Here is a 19,588-nt window from a genome sequence, read left to right as displayed (position 1 = left end):
ACTCAATCCACGACTGTTGTGGGACGCTGCTGTGCACAATTGGCTGCCGCGTTTCACCCACAAAACATACAGTCACTATGCTTTATAGTATAAGCGCTTTGATATATCTCATTGTCGTGAGAAAGCGCCTCATCAAATGTGAGGATTATTATTATGAAAGTTCTGTATGTTGTGAAGCACTGAGAAGTGTTTGTCTTACGCTTGTGTGGGTGCGAGTTGTTATGAAACGCATTGAGACGTTCATCCTTCGCTGAATAGGGGTAGGGTGTTTTGGTACAGATGGCACCTTCACACCCAGGGGTGTTCCTAACCACAGGCATGTTCCTCAGGCCTGGATATCTATACAGACAATCACTCTGATTCCCATATGTTTCTCTCGGAACGCGTTGAGAATGAAAACAGTTGGAAACTCTCCAGGATTCTGTCTCCAGAAATATGAAGGTTTTTTTTTTACCAGTTTTTTAATCCTGGGACATCCTCGCAAGGTGAAAGGTGTTGTTCTTTGTTGGTGATCGAGGCTAATAGCTTATTAACCCGTGAGCAATCAGGTGAATTATGTGGGGTCCCGTAGTGTATTGATCGCTTTGCAAGCGAGTGGACCCGGGTTCGAATAATACTTGCATTTGTAGCGCCTTATCGCATCATTGAGACGTCTCAAACAGCTTCACAGAATATACTGTAAAGTGAATTGACTCTGTATCTTTTCGGCGAAGCCAACTGCTGCGCACGGCAGTCTCCCACAAACACACCCGTGGATTGAGTGACCAAATTATTATTATTTTTTCGGAGGGATTATTACATCTGGAAAGCGATCCCGCAATCGACTAACATCCGGGTTCCTACTTACTGCTGGGCAAACAGAGTGTGAGGCGGAGTAAGGAAGCTTTCCTAAAGTTTCACTCAGACCGGGAATCGAACCCGAGTCCTCTTGCACGCGAGGCGAGAGCTCTAACCACTACACTGCAGGACTCCATTCTGACACGTCGCTCTTCAAGGCTGAAGAGCCTCGGTTTATTTCATCTTCCTGCTCGGAATTCACACTCCCATGACCGGAACAGCAACAGAGATCAAACTGGCCAGTCCCAAAGAGAAACACAATAACGAGGAAGCAAGATAATTGCTAGCTTTATATAGTCATGTGTGCTTCCAGATTATTTCGCACTGACTTAATGTTACATGCAACAGCTTCCTGTCTATGCAGTGGAGCTCTGCAGCTCGTGTCCTCGCCTCTCCCGCACCGGGCTCCGTGACCCCTATCACCCCATCCTCGCCCGGCTCCACTGGCTCCCCATCCCCCAGAGGATGGAGTTCAAAATCCTCGTCCTTGCCTTCAAAGCCCCTCCACGGCCTTGATTCCCCCCCCTACCTCTGCGACCTGCTAACACCCTATCGACCTGTCCGCTCCCTCCGTTGAGCAGGCTCCAGCCTGCTCCATGTTCCCCGCCGAGCCCACCCCACCAGTGACGGTCAGGCCTTCAGCTTCTCTGACCCCCAACCCTTTGGAGCTCCATCCCTCAGTCCATTCCCTCCCTTGCAAGATGATTTTTCCGGGGGTAATAACCCCTCACAAAAAAATTAATGATAATCATTTGGTCCCGACGTGAAAGGCGCTATATAAATGTAATCTTTGTTGTTGTTGTTGTTGTTGTTGGTCACTCAATCCACGACTGTTTGTGGGTCACTGGTGTGCGTAATTGGCTGCCGTGTCTCGTACCCAAAATATACAGTCAATATATATATATATATACAGTATATTCTGTGAAGTGTTTTGAGTCATCGTGAAGACGTGGTATGGTGCTATGTCAAATGCAAGGATTGTGATTATTATTATTAAGAATTACTACTATTTACCGGAAAATGCTCTGCCTGATTGTGCCCAAAGGATCACATTCCCTTTTGTTCTGAACACAAAGGGGAAGTTGGGTGGGGGGGGGTCGCTGTCTGATCGCTTGTTTGCTGCTAGAGGAAGTGTGCGACTCCAGGCGTACAATCATAAGTGAATAATCTGTGACATTGCATATCGTGTTCCTTGTGATCATCACAAAGTGTCAGCTCAGCTCAATCACCAGCGCTTCTCGTCTCTGAATCACATGATGGTAGGACTTTAAACTCACAGTCCAGGCCGACACTCCAGTGCCGTGGTGGGGGAGCGCTGCATTGTGAGTGCAGCTGAGGGGCTAAAGCAAGTTCCCGTCTGTGCCTGTTCACCCCGGCACCTCCCTACCTCTCCGACCTGGTTGCTCTCCAACCCTCTACTCTCTGCCTCCGCTCGACTGGCTGCAAATTCCTGCTTGTTCCTCGTGCTCTCCGTTTCCCCCATCGGCGGTTGCGCTTTCAACCGCTACCCCTGAAACTCTGGAACGCTCTATCCTTATCCCTCCGCCTTGCCCGTTTCTTCCCCATCTTCCGGCATGAAGACCTTCCTCTTCGACCGTGCCTACAGTCACCTTTCCCCCCGGCACAGCGTCATGCTCCGCCACCGTCAAGCTGGGACTCTACCCTGAGTGAGTTGTTGTTGCTGTTCGGGTGGGTGTTAAAAATTCCATGGCACTATTGTAAAGAGAAGGGAGTTTCCTCTGATGTCCCGATCAACAATCTCCCAGATAAAATTGGTCAGTTACTTCACGTGACCAATCACGGCGGGGCTGTGCATGGGACATTGCAGTACACAAAATTGACTGTTGCGTTCGTCCACAGTTACTACACTTGACAGAAAACATCATGGGACGTCCTCCCGATGGGAAAGGCACTATCCAAATGTAATTTGTTGTTGCTGTTGTGATCGGATGGTGTGGATATATTTAACAGGAAGATAGCTTGGAAGGGAAGGGAAGGAGGGAGGGAGGGAGGGAGGGAGGAAGTACCGGGTGGAAATTTGGGTGGCGTATAAACACTGAGACGGAATGATTGGGTCAAGTGGCCTATTTTTGTGCTGTCCAATCTATGTAAATCTACTCATAGTTTCGACGTTATAGCCGCTTTGTGAAACGCCTGCATTATTATAATTTGCTATGAAGTAACTCTATCCCACAGTCCCTTCGCCTCGTTCCCTCCCTCGCCTCCTTCAAAGCCAGTCTCAAGACCCTCCACTTCCACCATGCCTTCAGTCACCCTCCTAACTCCACCCTCCCTGACCTCCACCCCTCCTGATCACAACCCCCTGCTCGGGTCAAAATCGACTTGGGACGTCCTCCCGACGTGCGAAAGGCGCTGTGTAAGTGTCATTGGTGTTGCCCTTGTTGTTGTGAACGATTGCAAATTAAACCACGTAGATTGTTCGAGCAGAAAAATGCCGTTGAGCCTGGCAAGTCTGTGCTGGTGTCTGATGACTACTCCTCCTCTCCCAATACCGCATCCTCCTCTCCCTTTAACATTCCTCCGTGTGTGGGGGTAAAGTGTGGAACTAAAAATAAGTCTAAAATGGTAAAAGTTGATAAATCCCGGTGACAAAAATGGTTGATAATAATCCTTGCATTCGATGCAGCGCGTGGTCGAGACGTCTCAAAGCGCTTCACAGAATGTATAATAATAATAATAATCCTTGCATTTGATATGGAGCCTTATTAAGTCTTTGAGATGTCTCAAAGCGAGACACGATAAAGTGAATTGACTGTGCGTTGTGTGGGCGAAACATGGCCACCAATTGCGCACAGCTGTGTCCCACAAACAGTCGCGGATTGAGTGACCACATTTTTTTTAAAAAAGGGGTTATTACCCCCAGCAAATATCCGCCATTCGACAGTCAACCGGGTTCCTTGAGATGTCTCGAAGACTTGATAGGAATTATTATTATTATAAATAAAATTGATCGTTCACTTCATGCATGTTCATGGGACATTAGCTGTGCACAAATTGGCTGTCGCATTCGCCTACACAATACATAATCACTTCACAGCATATGCTCGAGATGTTCTCCGGACACGAAAGACACTTTACCGATATAAGGTTTATTTTTTTCCCCCCCAGTGAAAGAAAAACAATCTGTCGAAGTGAGAGAATGGAGAGACTGGGAGCCCGTTGAGCCACACAAATGGATCCCAGACGTCCTGCAGTGAATCCTCGATTGGGGAGAGCCCCCCCGACCTCGGGGAGACTTTCATCATCCGCAGGGAGACTCCAACAAACAGCCAGAGTTTCTGTAAGTCACAATATTATCCTAATATAAATATTTCATATATTATTCAATCCACGACTGTTTGTGGGACACTGCTGTCCGCAATTGGCTGCCGCGTTTCACCTACTTTACAGTGTATCCTGTGAAGCGCTTTGAGATGTCTCGAAAACATCTCAAATGCAAGGATTGTTATTATTCCTATCATGGGCGGCTCCTCACTAGAGAGAGTGTTGATTTAAGCTCATCACGAAAAAGCTAAAAGGAGACGTTAGCATTTTTTTCAACACACATTCACAGCCCCAGGAACACAGCCTAACACGCAGACACACATATAATAATAATCCTTGCATTTGATATAGCGCTTTTCACGTCGGGAGGACGTCCCAAAGCGCTTCACAGAACACACTGTAAAGTGAATTGACTGTATATTTGTGGGCGAACGCGGCAGCCAATTGCGCACAGCAATGTCCCACAAACAGTCGTGGATTGAAAATGACCAATTTATTATTGTTTTGGTTTTGGAGGGATTATTATTAGGCTCTGTGTGGAGTAAGGAAACTTGCCCAAGGTTTCGCCCTCTGCCTGGAATTGAACTCAGGTCTCTCACTTGCAAAGCGAGTGCTCAACCACTGAGCTACAGGACTCCACATGCACAGACACGCATAGATTTACATACGTATACATAGCCCAACTGATCAATGCCGGTGTTCATAATACACACAGGTCTCTACCCGTTACGCACTCCCTCCCACACATCTCTCCCTCATGTGAAGGATGAAGTAGTTCTGAAGACCCGTAGGCTAATGGTTAGCGCGCTCACCTCACAAGCGAGAGGACCCGGGTTCGATTCCTGGGCAGGGTGAAACCTTAGGCAAGTTTCCTTACTCTAACATGTCTCATTTTCCCAGCAGTGAATAGGAATCCGGTTGCTAATCGATTGGTGGATCGCTTTCTGGGGGGTAATAATCCCTCAAAAAAAAACAATCAATCTGTTTGTGGGACGCTGCTGTGTTTTTTTTAACCCACAAAATACACAGTCAATTTACTTTATATATTCTGTGAAGCGCTTTGAGATGTCATGAAGACGTGATTAGGCACTATATCAAACCCAAGGATCATTATTAGATTCCAACCTTATTGAAACTTTAATTATTTTGAAACACCTCTGTTAGGTGCTTCCTTAAACATGTCTCCGCAAAGGGAAAAAAAAGACCTAAATTAGCCAGTCAATCCTCATGGGGATTTTGCTTGGGTGGAGGAAGCCTTGGCTGATGCTCTAGCACAGTACTGGGGTAAGCATTGCTTTGTTGGAGGTGCCATCTTTAAAGTGAGATATTAAGTCACGTTGTTTCACCAACAATCCTACCCCCATCCTCCCTGCCCTCCACTCCTCCTGATCCCAACCCCCAGCTCGGGTCCAAATCCTTGACTGTTCAGGGCTTTGGGATGTCCTCCCGATGTGAAAGGCACCGTGTAAATGACATTTGCTGTTGTTTCTTGGACAAATACCAGCAGGAAGCGGCGTATCTCTTCAAACTGGAACAGATCTTCAGGAACGCTCTGTCTGACCGGGACACTCACATCCTCAAACCCCTGCTCACTGCCGGTGAGTGATAGCACCAAGGGCTGGCTCATGGGGGTACCGCCTGCTGGGGGGTGGGGGGTGTAGAGGGGGTTTATATGTGTTTGTGTGTATATAAAGTGAGTGTGAATACATTCTGTGCTTCTGTATATGTATGTAAGTGTGTGTATAGAATGTATATATGCCTCTCCGTGTGTCAGTATGCGTATATATGCTCTGTGTGTGTGTGTAACCCGATGCGCGTGCATGTGTGTGTATACAGACACGCTGTGTGAATACACACACGCTTTGGGACACTACAGCATACAAAGGGCGCTATATAAATGCAAGTTTGTGTTGTGTGTATATAAAAACATGTGTCTGTATGCGTGTATATAGACACGTTCTGTATGTGTGTGTGTGTATATATGGAGACGCTGTGTGTGTATATGTAGACACGCCTTCTCTGTGTAACCCTGTGTGTGTGTGTGTGTGTGACTAGCTGTGTGTGTGTGTGACTAGTTGTGTATCTGTGACTAGCTTTGTGTGTGACTAGCTGTGTATGTGTGTGTGACTAGTGTGTGTGTGTATGTAGACACGCCGTCTCTGTGTGTAACCCCGCGTGTGTGATTACTGTGTGTAGATGCTGGCGACAACAGAGCTCGGCCGCTGCTGAAGGCCTCTCTGGTGGAGTTGGGGGAGAGTTTCCAATCGCTGTGTAAGCAGACAGACGAGATATGCCTGACCCTTGGCAACCCCACAGGCCGGCTGGCCATCCAGGACCTGTACCTGATCAGACAGCCAGAGCGGCTGGAGGAGGTGTACGTACGGTGAGCTGGGACTAGCGCTGGGCGCGAGGTTGAGGGGTGCTGGGTGGGGGGGTGGGGGCGCGGGGAAGTGGGGGAGAGAATGTTCAGCCTCTCGAGAGCGTTGCTGGGGGTAGCGTTGCATTACCCGAGGTGTTGTCTCAGGTGAGACGTTAAACCGAGACCCCCTAAATCCCGCTCCACTGAGAAAAGTGTGTGGGGGGGTATTATTCTCAGTGTGTGGGGGGTATTATGCTCAGTGTGTGTGGGGTGCATTATTCTCAGTGTGTGTGGGGGCTATTATTCTCAGTGTGTGTGGGGGGTGTGTTATTCTCAGTGTGTGGGGGGTATTATTCTCAGTGTGTGGGGGGGTATTATTCTCAGTGTGTGTGGGGGTTATTATTCTCAGTGTGTGGGGAGTATTCTCAGTGTGTGTGTGTGGGGTGCATTATTCTCAGTGTGTGTGTGTGGGGTGTGTGTTATTCTCAGTGTGTGGGGGAGTATTATTCTCAGTGTGTGGGGGGTATTATTCTCAGTGTGTGTGTGTGGGGTGTGTTATTCTCAGTGTGTGGGGGGGTATTATTCTCAGTGTGTGGGGGGGTATTATTCTCAGTGTGTGGGGGGTATTCTCAGTATGGAGGGGGGTGGGGGGTATTTTTCTCGAGCAGTCTCTGATTGATTGACTGTTTTCTGTGCCCTGTCTCAGCTACTTCACGGCTTTGTCAGACTACATAGTGAATGGTGGCTTTGAACACATTGCCAAACAGAGCAGGTATGAAAGGGTGAGGGGGGGTGGGGGCACTGGGTGGGGAGGTGGGTCTGGCAGGTGACAGGAGGGGCTGCTGGGTGAGGGGAGGGGCCTCTGGGCAAGGGTGTGGGGCCACTGGCTGAGAGGCTGTTGGTAAGAGGTGGGGCATTGGGTATAGGGAGGGGCCATTGGGTATAGGGAGGGGCAGTTGGTTGAGGGTAGGGGCTGTTGGGTGAAGGGAGCGGCCATTGGATATAGGGAGGGGCTGCAGGTGAGGGGAGAGACCGTTGGGTGAGGGGAAGGGTCCGTTGGTTGGGTGGAGCTGGGGGTGACAGAGCACAAGGCATGCGAGTTGAAGACTTAATTTCACAGAAACCCTCTGAGAGAGGACAGAATGTGCTGATGAATTTATTGCAACCCCGTGAAGTATCTGAGAAGCGGGAAGTGGCTGAGGTTCACTTCCTCAATCCCAACCCCCATCCTGGACTCGGACAAAGCATCAGGGTGGAATTAGTGGATCGAGCGCTCGACTATATTTTGTGGACGAAAAGCAGCAGTCAATTGCGCACAGCGGTGACCCACAAACAGAAAGGGAGAGAGGGGGTCTATGTTGGGGGATATACAGTCAATCCACTTTACAGAAAATCCTATGAAGCGCTTTGAGACTTTCTTCCGAAATGATATGGCACCAAATGCAAGAATTATTATTATTATAATTGTTATTATAAATCCCGTCCCCGTAAACTGATGTGAGACATTCCCAAGGCGCTGGACTGGACCTGAGCTGGGAGGGTTGGGATCAGGGAGGGGTGAAGGGCAGGGAGGGTGCGGGTAGGAGGGTGACCGAAGGCGTAGTCGAAGAGGAGGTTTTTGAGACTGGCCTTGAAGGAAGCAAGGGAGGGGGTGAGGTGAAGGGACTGTGGGATGGAGTTCCAAAGGGTGGGGGCAGAAAAGCTGAAGGCCCGACTGCCGATGGTGGGGCTGGCCGGGCGAGGGAAGTGGGCACTGACGCACACACACCCACTACAGAGCTAACCAAACAAATAAAAACTCTTCTCCTTTTCTTTCCAAAATGCACCCAGTGACCATTGGAAGAAGAATAAGAAAGTATTGAAAGGCTTCTTACCGGATTTGGCCCCAAAGATCCCGGTTTCGGTCAGTCTTCAACGGCTCTTTCAGGAGGCCATCCACCTGCATGTCCAGAAGTATGTGGAGGTTATCCAGAAGCTTTCCCGTGGCATCGAGAAGGTCAGTTTGATCCCTCACCGCCCAAGTGGAGTCCCGGAGTAGTGGTGGTGTTGTCAGTGCGCACTCGCCTCACAAGCGAGAGAAGTTGGGTTCGATTCCCTAGCGGGGCAAAACTTTAGACAAGTTTCCTTCCTCCAACCACACGCCTCTGTTTACCTAGCAGTAAGTAGGAACCTGGTTGTTAGTCGAATGGCGGATCGCTTTCCCAGGGGTAATAATTCCTCCAAACCCTCCCCTCCCAATACTTTGGTCCACGACTGTTTGTGGGACACTGCTGTGTGCAAGTGGCTGCCGGCGTTTCACCTACAAGAGGCTTAGTCAATCCATGTTACAGTATATTCTATGAGGCGCTTTGAAACATCTGAACTATGTGAGAAGGCACTATATCAAATGCAAGGATTGTTATTTTTATTATTTTTATTATTGTTATTTCAGCCAGAATTTGGATGTGGCTTTTTTCGCAGTCCTTAAAAGATTTTTCTTTGATAAAAAAATACTGGAGAGAAATTAATCTCACCGTTCGTGAATTAATATTGTGTGCACAGGGGTTTCAGATCATCGTCAAAAGGCAGCGGTTCGGAGAGGTTCTTTTTTAAATCAACATTCAAATGACATTTATACAGCGCCTTTCACGTCAGGAGGACGTCCCAAGGCACTGGAGGGCTGGGAGGGTGGAGGCAGGGGGGCTGACCGAAGGCGCGGTCGAAGAGGAAGGTCTGAGGCAAGGGAGCGAGACGAAGGGACTGGGGAATGGCAGAGAGTCTGAAGGCTAAACAGTCGGTGTTTAGGATGTGGAACTCCCAACTTGGAACTGTGGTTAAGGCAGAATCCATATTGTTTTTTAGAGGGAACTGGGTAAATATCTGAAAAGAAGAAGTTGGTGGGGTGCGGAGGGCGGGGGGGGGAGGTGCGGTGGAAGGGGAGGGGGAGGCAGGAAATTGGGAGAGGTGGGTGAAGTAAGCGAGTGAGATTAGACTTTGAGGAGAAACAGACCAGTGAGTTAGTTGGGCTCAACGGCTGTCTTCTATGCTGCGAAATGTTTGCTTCTAAAACCAAACTTTGATAAATAATAATTCTTGCATTTGCTATAGCGCTTCATCATGTCGTCAAGACGTCTCAAGGCACTTGGCGGAATACACTGTAAAGTGAATTGACCCAGGATGGTCCAACTGGCGGCCCGTGGGCCAGTTGCGGCCCGAGGGCCAATTTCATCCGCGCCGTGCCCTCCCCCCCCCCCCCGCCCCATTTCATCTGGCCCACCCGCCCTCTCCATAACTCGGAAATGTGATGTTACATTTCTGGAAGGGAAACACTAAAATATGGCTAATGCGCCCCGCGGACTTTTCACAAATAGGGCATCTGGCCCTCAGCAGCCAACAGGTTGGACCCCCTTCTGGGGTATCCCATATGGTATACAAACGTAATTTGTGATTGTTATTATGAGTAAATGTAATGATTTCTTTTTGCTCCTTTCTTTCCAGGTTCCCCAGAAAGAACAGATTGGAAAGGCCCTCGCCAGGTTCACCAGCCTTGAGCGGTGGGTCAGACAGGTCCTGGATGTGGCAGCTCTCACCAGGAAACTGTGGACCTCTCTCAACGCCAAACTGACCGTGAGCTTCTTAGTCCTGTAGCGCTTTGGTTAGAGCAACTCGCCTCGCAAGCGAGAAGACCTGGGTTCGATTCCCAGGTGGAGCAGGGCGAAACAGTACCCTATTTTTGTTTGGGGTCAGCCAGGCGTCAGACACATTTGATAACTCATCACCATGAGTCTCTAAACCAAACTGTTTCCCTATCAGTAAGTAGGAACCCAGTTGTTAGTTGATTGGCGGATCACTTTTCCAGGGGTACTAATCATTTACAATCCACAACTGTTTGTGGGACACTGCTGTCCGCAATTGGCTGGCGTATTTCGCCCACAAAAATACAGTCAATTCACTTTACAGAATATCCTGTGAAACGTTTTGAGACGTCTCGAAGACAGGCTAAGGCGCTATATCAAATGCAAGAATAATTATGATAATTATTGTTCTTCACACACACACATGGGGTAACTCCCCTGGACAGAATTAAGAAAGCAACCGAGATTGGGACAAGAGAAATTAGGTTTATTTTGGGAGAGTAAAAAAATGAGAGAGGGAAATGCAGTCTGACTCACTGTAGGCTCAATTCTTTGCCCAACGTGTCATTGACTGTCGCAAGAAGCTCTCTTTGTGCTTAGGTCAGCTATTCGCTTCCTGTCTGCTGGATGCTCTCTGTCTTAAAAGAGCATTTCCTCTTACCGCCCCCACCCAACTTGCTCTTCCACCTGCTCTTGGGGTCACCATCTCCCAGAGGCAAAAAAAATGGACACCGACTCGAAAAGCACCCCCTCATTGCCAAACCCATCATCGCCTTTGGACATCATGTAACCCCTCTCCTCGCCTCCTCTCAGGAATCTCCCACTTATTTCCTTGAGCAGGTTAAATCGCGGGATCTTCAGTATGCAGCTTGAGTAGACACAAATTGTTCCTATTCAAGCTACACATTAAATAATAATAATACTTGCATTTGATAAGCGAGGTATCACGTCGTTGAGACGTCTCAAAGCGATTAAAGTAATATATTGTAAAGTGAATCGACCGTATATTTTGTAGGCGAAAGGTGGCAGTCAATTGCGCACAGCAGTGTCCCCACAAACAGTCGTGGACTGAGTGACCACATTATTATATTTCTATTTGGAGGGATTTCTAACACCGGAAAAGCGATACACCAATTGATTAACAACCAGGTTGCTTACTGCTAGGTAAACAGAGGTGTGTGGAGTAAGGAGACAACTAATCCATGACTGTTTGTGGGACGCTGCTGTGTGCAATTAACTGCATCGTTTTGCCCACAAAATATACAGTCAATCCACTTCACAATATATTGTAGACGTCTCAAAAACGTGATAAGGCGCTTGATTAAATGCAAGGATTATGATTATTATTAACCCTTTTCTTTGACTGTGTCTTCAATCAACACCCTCGCGCTTCAAGATGTTTGTTCGGGCAGCCAGGTGCAGAACCCCATCAATGTGCTTAAGAGTCTGAGGGACACACCCTCCTGACCTAATTCCGAAGAGTATTAGGCTTAGGGTGGTAAGAGCCAAGGCTTTGAAAGGCATTGTGTAAATGTGAATTTTGCCCATCTTCCTCGTGGAAGGGAGTAAAGAGTTAATACATTTATAGCTCATTATAAATCCAGATTTAGATTTTTTTTTCTGTATTAGAACGTCCTTCCAAGAAATACTGATTACTCAAAGGGGGGAAGGGTGGCACTGGGGGTGGGGGGGTGGGAATGTGCTTTACCTAACTCAGCCATTCGAAGGACAATGACTGCAGAGTGTGACTCAGTCTCTCACACTCTTGCCTCTAAATTAGACGTTTGTGGGATTGAGCCCCACATCATGGATTTTGACGCTCACTGCATCACTGAGGGGTGGTGGGGGGGAGGGCTTTTGTTTCAGATGAGACGTCTGAGCCCTGTTCAGGTGAACGTTAAAGATCCCATATCACCATTGGAAAAGAGAAGGGAGTTTTTCTCTCTCTCTCACTCGCTCTCTCTCTCTCTCCCCCCGGTGACCTAGCTAACAATTCCCCAAATAAAATTGGTCACTCACTTGATGGCTGTCTGTGGGACACTGCTGTGTGCAACCGGCTATTGCGTTACATTACAAAATACACAAAGTGGGAAGTGCTTTGAAACATCCTCCTGAAGTAAAGGCTGCCGTACCGGATATATGGATTATTATTATGCTTTTTTAACACGGCAGCTAATTTGCGCTCCACAACATAATGAGTGGAATAGCCTAGTTTCTGTTTCTCAATCATTTCTGAGTCAAACCTAATCAGTATTTCAACATCCCAACGTACTGCTATTTATACTCAATCCAGTGAGATGCTGTTTGTCCTTTTGTGGTCTGTGCCTCTCTGAGCCCCTTTTTATACTCTCTGGGCCCCTTTGTGGAGTCCTGTAGGTTATTGTGGTTAGCGCGCTCACTTTCAAGTGTGATACCCGGGTTCGATTCCCAGGTGGGGTGAAACCTTAGGCAAGTTTCCTTAATCCACATGCCCCTGTTTACCTAGCAGTAACCTAGGAACCTTGGCGGATTGCTTTCTGAATGTAATAATCCTTCCCCTCCACCCCCCCCCACCCAAAAAAAAATTGGTTGCTCAATTCACGACTGTTTGTGGGACACTGCTGTGCTCAATTGGCTGTCGAGTTTCGCCCACAAAACACACATTTTTTTTAGGTTTTGTTACCCCCGGAAAGCGATCCACCAATCGACTGACAACCGAGTTCCTACTTACTGCTGAACAGAGACTTGTGGAGTAAGGAAACGTGCCTAAGGTTTTGCCTGGCTGGGAATCGAACCCGGGTCCTCTTGTTTTGCCAGGCGAGGCGCTCTAACCACTGAGCTACAGGACTCCACACGGGTCAGATATCTGACTGTTTTAGAAACAAATAAAAACGTATTTCCTCGTCTCCTGGTTGCGCTAACACACGCCTGGTTTCCTTGTTGTCAGGAGCAGTTCCGTGTCCCCGGGCGCAGGCTGCGTGAGGACAGCAGGAACGTCCCGCTCACCTTCGTCAACGGTCGTCACGACGACCGCCTCCTCCTCTTCGACGACTGCCTGGGCGTGATTCAGGTAAATGATTTTACAGGGTCTCGGCTGGGGCGGGTGGGGGGAAAGGAGGCCATTGAGTGTCACTCTGTAACTCCGCACGCTGAGCAGGTCAGTGTTAAATTAGCAGTTAGCTCTCGGCCCTGTGTGCTTGTATCTCCCATCAGACAGAATCAGTAATAAATAATCTGGGGATTGTTACTCCCGGAGCGCTTTCCGGGGTTAATAACCCCCTTGAAAACAAAAGTAAATTTCAAAGAAAATAATTATGTAGTCACTCAATCCACGACTGGTTATGGGACACCTTCTGTGCGCAATTGGCTGCCTCGTTTCGTGTTACAGGCTCTGGATCAAGCACGATGGTTAGAACTTGGCAGTGATATTGTGCACAGGATGGTCTCGCAAACCACCGTGAGGTGAACGAGCGATTAATTTGTCAGCCAGACTGACGCTAAAGTAAGTGATTTAATGAGAGCGCAGAGCAGAATTTCACCCCATTCAACAGGCACTCCCTTGGAAGGTTATATCACTGAGATAAAAGAATTTCATGTCACTAGAAATTCGGGTTTTTCTACCTTACAAGATAGATATTTGAGAGGTCTCAATGATATGATAAGACGGTATATCAAATGTAAGGATTATGATTTTTACTGGTTCTTACTACATAGCCTTCCAGTGCATTACACATGCACCTTAGAAATACCTAAATTAAGTAGGTAACCCGGTTGCTAGCCAATTGCCGGATCACTTTCCGAGGGTAACGATCCCTATTTTGGTCACTTAACTGTCTGTGGGACGCTGCTGTGCGCAGTTGGCTGCTACGTTTTGCAATTCACTTTACAGTATATTCTGTGAAGCGCTTTGAGACGTCTCAATGACGTGATGAGGTGCTACTTTAAATGCAAGGATTATTATTAATAACTTCCACTGCTCCTATCACGACAGAATGTCTCAAAGCGCTTCACAGGGAATTTCTGGCAAGTGTATTGTATCTGTAGACAACGACAACTTGCATTTATATAGCGCCCCTCACGCAAAGCAGTGTCCCAGAGCGCAAACGTGGCTGGCGATTTGCGCACAGCAATGTGCCCCACACAGAGCAGGTGTCTCTCTGCTCAGCTGCTCACACTCTCTCTCTCTCTCCTCTGTGTCAGAAGTTTGTGGGTTTGATTTCCCATCAGGGACTTTGCGGTCACAGTCTAGGCGTGGTATTGGGGTATTGGTATTGGGGGAGGCTGCATTGTCAGAGGTGTTGTCCTTCAGATGAATCGTCAATAACATTAATAATAATCCTTGCATTTAATACGGCGTCTTATCACATCATTGCGACGTCTCAATTTTAAAGCGAACAGAATGAGGCCAGTTTCTGTTTTAAGAACAGCAACAAAAAAAGACTTGCCAGATTAAGGCTATCTTTGTCTTTTTGCTCAGCCGAGCGTCTGACACACTTGGATACCCATCACCACCGTGCTTTAGAGTCTCCAAACCAAGCTGAGAATTCCCTGCATCCATCCAGAGAAAATCCCAGAGATAGATTGTTGGAATGGAATGCTCTCTCTCTCTCTCTCTCTCCCTCTGGAGGGACGCCCCCACTGCTTACCTAATTCTGGAGAGTATTAGGCGCAGGTTGGTGAGAGCCAAGGCTTGGTGGGGGTGGGGGAGAGGAAGCCCAGAGTGTAGGGGTAACTGCTGGAGTCTAACCAGCTAAACCCACACACAGCTCGGCCATCGAGAGCGCTGTCTGGCAACTGGAGCCTTGGGTGTGTCAGTGTTGGCCTGGAGCACCACCTGTTGGGGGAATATAGTCATTTCCCATAACAAGCCTCTGCAGAAGCCGTTCAAGGCAATCGGCCACCCTGGGCAAGTCTGTAGTGATCACCCCTCCCCCACTGCCGCCACCCACCTTTCCTATCCTCTTAGAAGTTCCAGAGTCCTGCAGCGCAGTGGTTAGAGCCCTCGCAAGGGAGAGACCCGGGTTTGCTTCCCAGGCAGGGGGCGAAACGTTGGGCGAGTTTCCCTACTCTACACTCCTCTGTTTACCCAGCAGTAAGTAGGAACCCGGTTGGTAATCGATTGGCGGATCGCTTTTCCGGGGTGGGGGAGGTAATAATCCCTTCAAATAAATCAATAAATAATAACAATAATAATAATTTGGTCACTCAATCTACGACTGCTAGTGGGATGCTGCTGTGAGCAATTGGCTGCCACGTCTCGCCCACAAAATACACAGTCAATTCACTTGAGGCTATGTTCTGTGAAGACGTCACGAAGACGCGATAAATCGCTGTATGAAGTACAAGGATTATTATGGTAATAGACTTTGATTTCTCTCTGTCTCTCTGTAGGGCTCTGATGCTAACAGTTATAAACTGGATACTGTGTGGGTGGAATCTCTACCAGGGACGAACTCGGAAAAGTGAGTTTGGCTGCGTTCAAAACACTTCACAGATAATTCACAGACAGTCAAGTTGTAGTGACTGTGTTTGTAGGCAAATATGGAAGCCATTTTGCGCACAACCATACCTAGAACGACGATCCCATTAAAACGGGCCTCGGTAAAGCACAAGTTAACGGTGCTCCCTCGGAAACTGGAAGTGACATCGGCGGTGATCTGATGACCAGGAAATCGGACCAGCAGCCATTTTGTGTGGGCCTGTTATAATGTGGCATCTAAACGATAATAAATAATAACAATCCTTGCTTTTGATATAGCGCCTTATCACGCCATTGAGGCATCTCAAAGCGCTTCACAAGATATAGTGGATTGACTGTATGTTTTGTGGGCGAAACGCAGCAGCCAATTCCGCACAGCAGCGTCCCCGCAAACAGTGGCGGAGTGAGTTGACCAAATTATTCATATTTATTTTTAATTACTTCCAGGCATCAATTGAAGATTATTGTCCCGGAGGAAGACTTTGTACTCAATGCTCAGGACCTCAAACACAAGGTGAACGAATGAGATAGATTTAGCGACTGTATCTTCGTAGGCAAATGCAGCAGCAGCACAATTGCGCACAGCAATGTCCCACGTGGAGTGAGTGACCGGTCGTATCTGGGGGATTGTTGGCCACGACACCGGGAGACAATTTTCCAAGAGCGAAGCGGAATCTCTAACGTCCGCCTGAACAGGTAGACAGGTCCTTGGTTTAATGTCTCATCCAAAGGACGGCACCTCCGACAATGCAACCACCACCCCCCCACCCACAGCGCTGCATTGGAGGGTCAGCTTAGACTATGTCCCGAAGTGGGGGCGAGAGAGAGTGCTACCACTGAGCCGCGCTGAGCGACTGTGTGCCGTGTGAGGTGAGTGTGCGTTGACAGGTCTCTGTGTCCTGCCCCCAGACTCTGTGGCTGTGGAAGCTGAACCAGGCGGTACTGCAGCACGTACAGGGACAGCTGAACTTCCCCCTGTGGGGCGGGGGAGAGGGGCAGGTGTCAGGTACCCCTCAGACCAGCCGATTCGCTGTCCACACCTTCGTGGCTGACTCCCGCTTCAAAGGCGCCCTGTACGAGGGAGACTGGAGCTGGGGAAAACCCCACGGAAGGTTAGTGTGACAGTGAGCGAGTGTGTGACAGTGAGTATGTGTGTGACTGAGTGTGTGCGTGACTGTGTGCGTGACTGTGTGTGTGACAGTGAGTGTGTGTGTGTGACAGTGAGTGTGTGTGTCACAGTGAGTGTGTATGACAGTGAGTGTGTGTGACAGTGAGTGACAGTGAGTGTGTGTGTGACAGTGAATGTGTGCGTGACAGTGTGTGTGTGACAGTGAGTGTGTGTGACAGTGAGTGAGTGTGTGTGACAGTGAGTGTGTGTGTGTGACAGTGAGTGTGCGCATCAGTGAGTGTATGTGTGAGACAATGAACGTGTTTGTGTGAGTGATAGTGTGTGACGATATGTGCTTCAGAGTATGAGGCAACGCGTGATGGTGTGACAGTGTGTGTGAGTCACTGAGTGTGTGTCTGCGTGTGTGCTCATGCAGGTGTAGGTGTCTGCGCGTGTACGAATGAAAGTGTGTGAGAGAGGTTGAGTGTATGTGAGAGATTGGGTGTCTGATAGTGCGCGTGTGTGTGAGAGAGAAAGAGAGAGAGAGAGAGAGACAGATTGGGTGATGCCTTCAGCCCCCAAACTCTGGAACTCTCTCCCTCAATCCCTCCGCCTTGCCCCACCTTCAAATCAAGCGCTCCAGGACACTACCCTGTGTGAAGGGCGCTATATAAATACAAGTTGCCACGAGTGTTGTGTGGGTGTGACTGAAAGAATGTGTGCGTGACACCAGATTCCAAACTAAGACCGGATTGAAGAATCTTCCACTGTTCTGCTCCGCCTTAAATGTTACGCCAATGGGGTCGGTTGGTCAAGCTGAGCCTATTCCAGTTTTGAGCTCAGCGGCCAAGGGCAGGGTGTGCATCAGTGACCGGTGTCTGTGTTTCAGAGGGACCATGAAATGGCCTGACGGGAGGAACTACACTGGGCAGTTTAAAGAAGGCCAGGAAAATGGGTAAGAGCAACTCGAGGCGAGCGTGAGGCTGTCTAAAGTCCCGATCTGCTTCCTCCGCTCCTCTGTCCCCAGCCTGCAGAGCAGGTTGACGGGTGACCTGATCGAGGGCTTTAAAATGATGAGAGGTTTTGATCGTGTCAATAGGGAGAAAATTGTCAACTTGGCTTGTATTCCCTTGAGTTTAGATGATTGAGGGGTGGATTGGAGTCATGTAGCGTAGTGGTTAGAGCCCTCGCCTCGCGAGAGTTTGAATACTGGGCAGGCCAAACCTTTGGCAAGTTTCCTTATTCCACATGCCTCTGTTACCCAGCAGCGAGTAGGAACATGTTTTTTTAGCCAATTAGCGGATCGCTTTTCCAGGGGCAATAATTCCTTCAAAACAAATTATAACTCACTCAATCCACTTGTGGGACCGCTTATTATAACTGAGTTTAAAATAATAAAGAGCAGCTACAGAGAAACTATTTGCTCTGGAGGGGAATCCAGAACAAGGGGCGTCATCTTAAAATGAAAGCCGGGCCATTTAGCAGTGAAATCAGGGGCAGTTTTTCACCCAAAGGCCAGTGGAAATATGGAGCTCTCTCCCCCAAAAGGCTGAGGATGCTGTATCCATTCACATTGTCAAGACTGAGGTGGATTAGATGTTTGTTAGGTCGGGGGATCAACGGATACGGGGCAAAGGTGGGTAAATGGAGTTGATATACAGATCAACCGTGATCTTATAGAATGGCAAAACAGGCTCGAGGGGGGGAATGGCCTCCTCCTGTTTCTATGTGAGTTTTACTGTACAAGTCGTGTGTTGTTCCAGGTTCGGTGTGTATGTGTGTCCGGGCCCCGAGGAGACCTTTGACTGTTACAAGTGCCATTGGGAGGAAGGAGTGATGCATGGTTACGGGATCTGTGAGTAAGTATCGATTCCCGACAGCGCAGGATTTTGTCAATGTCTCGCTTTGGAAGCTTGCACTCTCTGCTCTGGGTCAGGGGTCCCTTAATGTAGTAGTTAGAGCGCTCGCCTCACAGGGGAGAGGACCCTGGTTCAATTCCCGGAGCAGGGAAATATCTTAGGCAAGTTTCCTTCCTCCACACACCATGTGGTCACTCAAACCACGACTGTTTGTAGGACACTGCTGCACGGAATTGGCTGCCGCCACAAAAAAACACAGTCAACCCACTTTACTGCAAAGCGCTTTGAGACGTCTCGACGACACATGATAAGGCACTCTATCAGATGCGAGGATTATTATTATTATATTGTTATTATAAGAAATAGTTTGATGCTTTAACGGGAGGGCGGTTGAGCGGGGATTCTGCTCGGATGGGATCAAAATAGGCCGAAGGGTCATCTTAATAATAATAATAATAATAATCCATTTGATATAGTTTCTTATCATGTCTTCAAGACGTATCAAAGCGCTTCATTCATTCCCCAACCAATCTTGTGATCTTGCCAGGTATGGGAACAGCACCACCTACAAGGGATATTTTCGAGACAACCGCCGACACGGGTTTGGGATCCTGTGCAGCTCCACCTCGGAGAAGCCAGCCTTTAAATATACAGGACACTGGGAAGATGATAAAAAGGCTGGATATGGAGTGTTCGATGATCTGGACAGGTAAGAGCAGCCCGTGTGAGCGGATATGCTTTGCTGTGCGTCGAACTACAAGGTGCAACTTTGGTGTCAGTCACCGACCCTATCCTCGGGAGGTGGGGGAAGCAGGAGCTGAACTGGCTTCAAGGTGACATGCTTGACAACGGATTGTCGGAATCGAGCCAGCCTTCCTTGACGATCTCTAGTATAGGTTCCTGAGCCAGGCAGGTGCACTGTATCCCAGGGCACTGCTGATGACAGCACAGCCCGGCCTGGCCCATCGGCAGGACCTGGAAGGGCTGACCAGTCACTGGGGGCAGGGAATCCTCCCACTCAGCTCCTGATAACCCTACAGCCAAAGCCCTAATGGCTAGGGTGGTCCT

At 48.6% G+C, this 19,588-nt stretch overlaps 1 protein-coding gene across 2 annotated transcripts in view; it reads left to right on the top strand.

The window, feature by feature from the left end:
* LOC103189846 (ALS2 C-terminal-like protein) overlaps positions 1–19,588 on the top strand; it is a 43,333-nt gene that overhangs the window by 14,847 nt on the left and 8,898 nt on the right. For both annotated transcript variants that reach the window (XM_042332077.1, XM_042332078.1), the window contains exons 3-15: positions 3,967–4,138; positions 5,627–5,720; positions 6,319–6,505; positions 7,188–7,253; positions 8,312–8,477; positions 9,959–10,087; positions 13,022–13,144; positions 15,466–15,536; positions 16,001–16,067; positions 16,463–16,665; positions 17,551–17,616; positions 18,425–18,520; positions 19,068–19,229. In XM_042332077.1, coding sequence (XP_042188011.1) covers positions 4,031–4,138; positions 5,627–5,720; positions 6,319–6,505; positions 7,188–7,253; positions 8,312–8,477; positions 9,959–10,087; positions 13,022–13,144; positions 15,466–15,536; positions 16,001–16,067; positions 16,463–16,665; positions 17,551–17,616; positions 18,425–18,520; positions 19,068–19,229 — 1,538 coding nt within the window. In that variant the 5' untranslated portion in view covers positions 3,967–4,030. The remainder of the gene's footprint in view (positions 1–3,966; positions 4,139–5,626; positions 5,721–6,318; positions 6,506–7,187; positions 7,254–8,311; positions 8,478–9,958; positions 10,088–13,021; positions 13,145–15,465; positions 15,537–16,000; positions 16,068–16,462; positions 16,666–17,550; positions 17,617–18,424; positions 18,521–19,067; positions 19,230–19,588) is intronic.

This window comes from Callorhinchus milii, unplaced genomic scaffold, assembly GCF_018977255.1.
Source record: "Callorhinchus milii isolate IMCB2004 unplaced genomic scaffold, IMCB_Cmil_1.0 Scaffold2, whole genome shotgun sequence".
Taxonomy (NCBI): domain Eukaryota; kingdom Metazoa; phylum Chordata; class Chondrichthyes; order Chimaeriformes; family Callorhinchidae; genus Callorhinchus; species Callorhinchus milii.
This window is presented reverse-complemented; position numbering and strand designations above follow the sequence as displayed.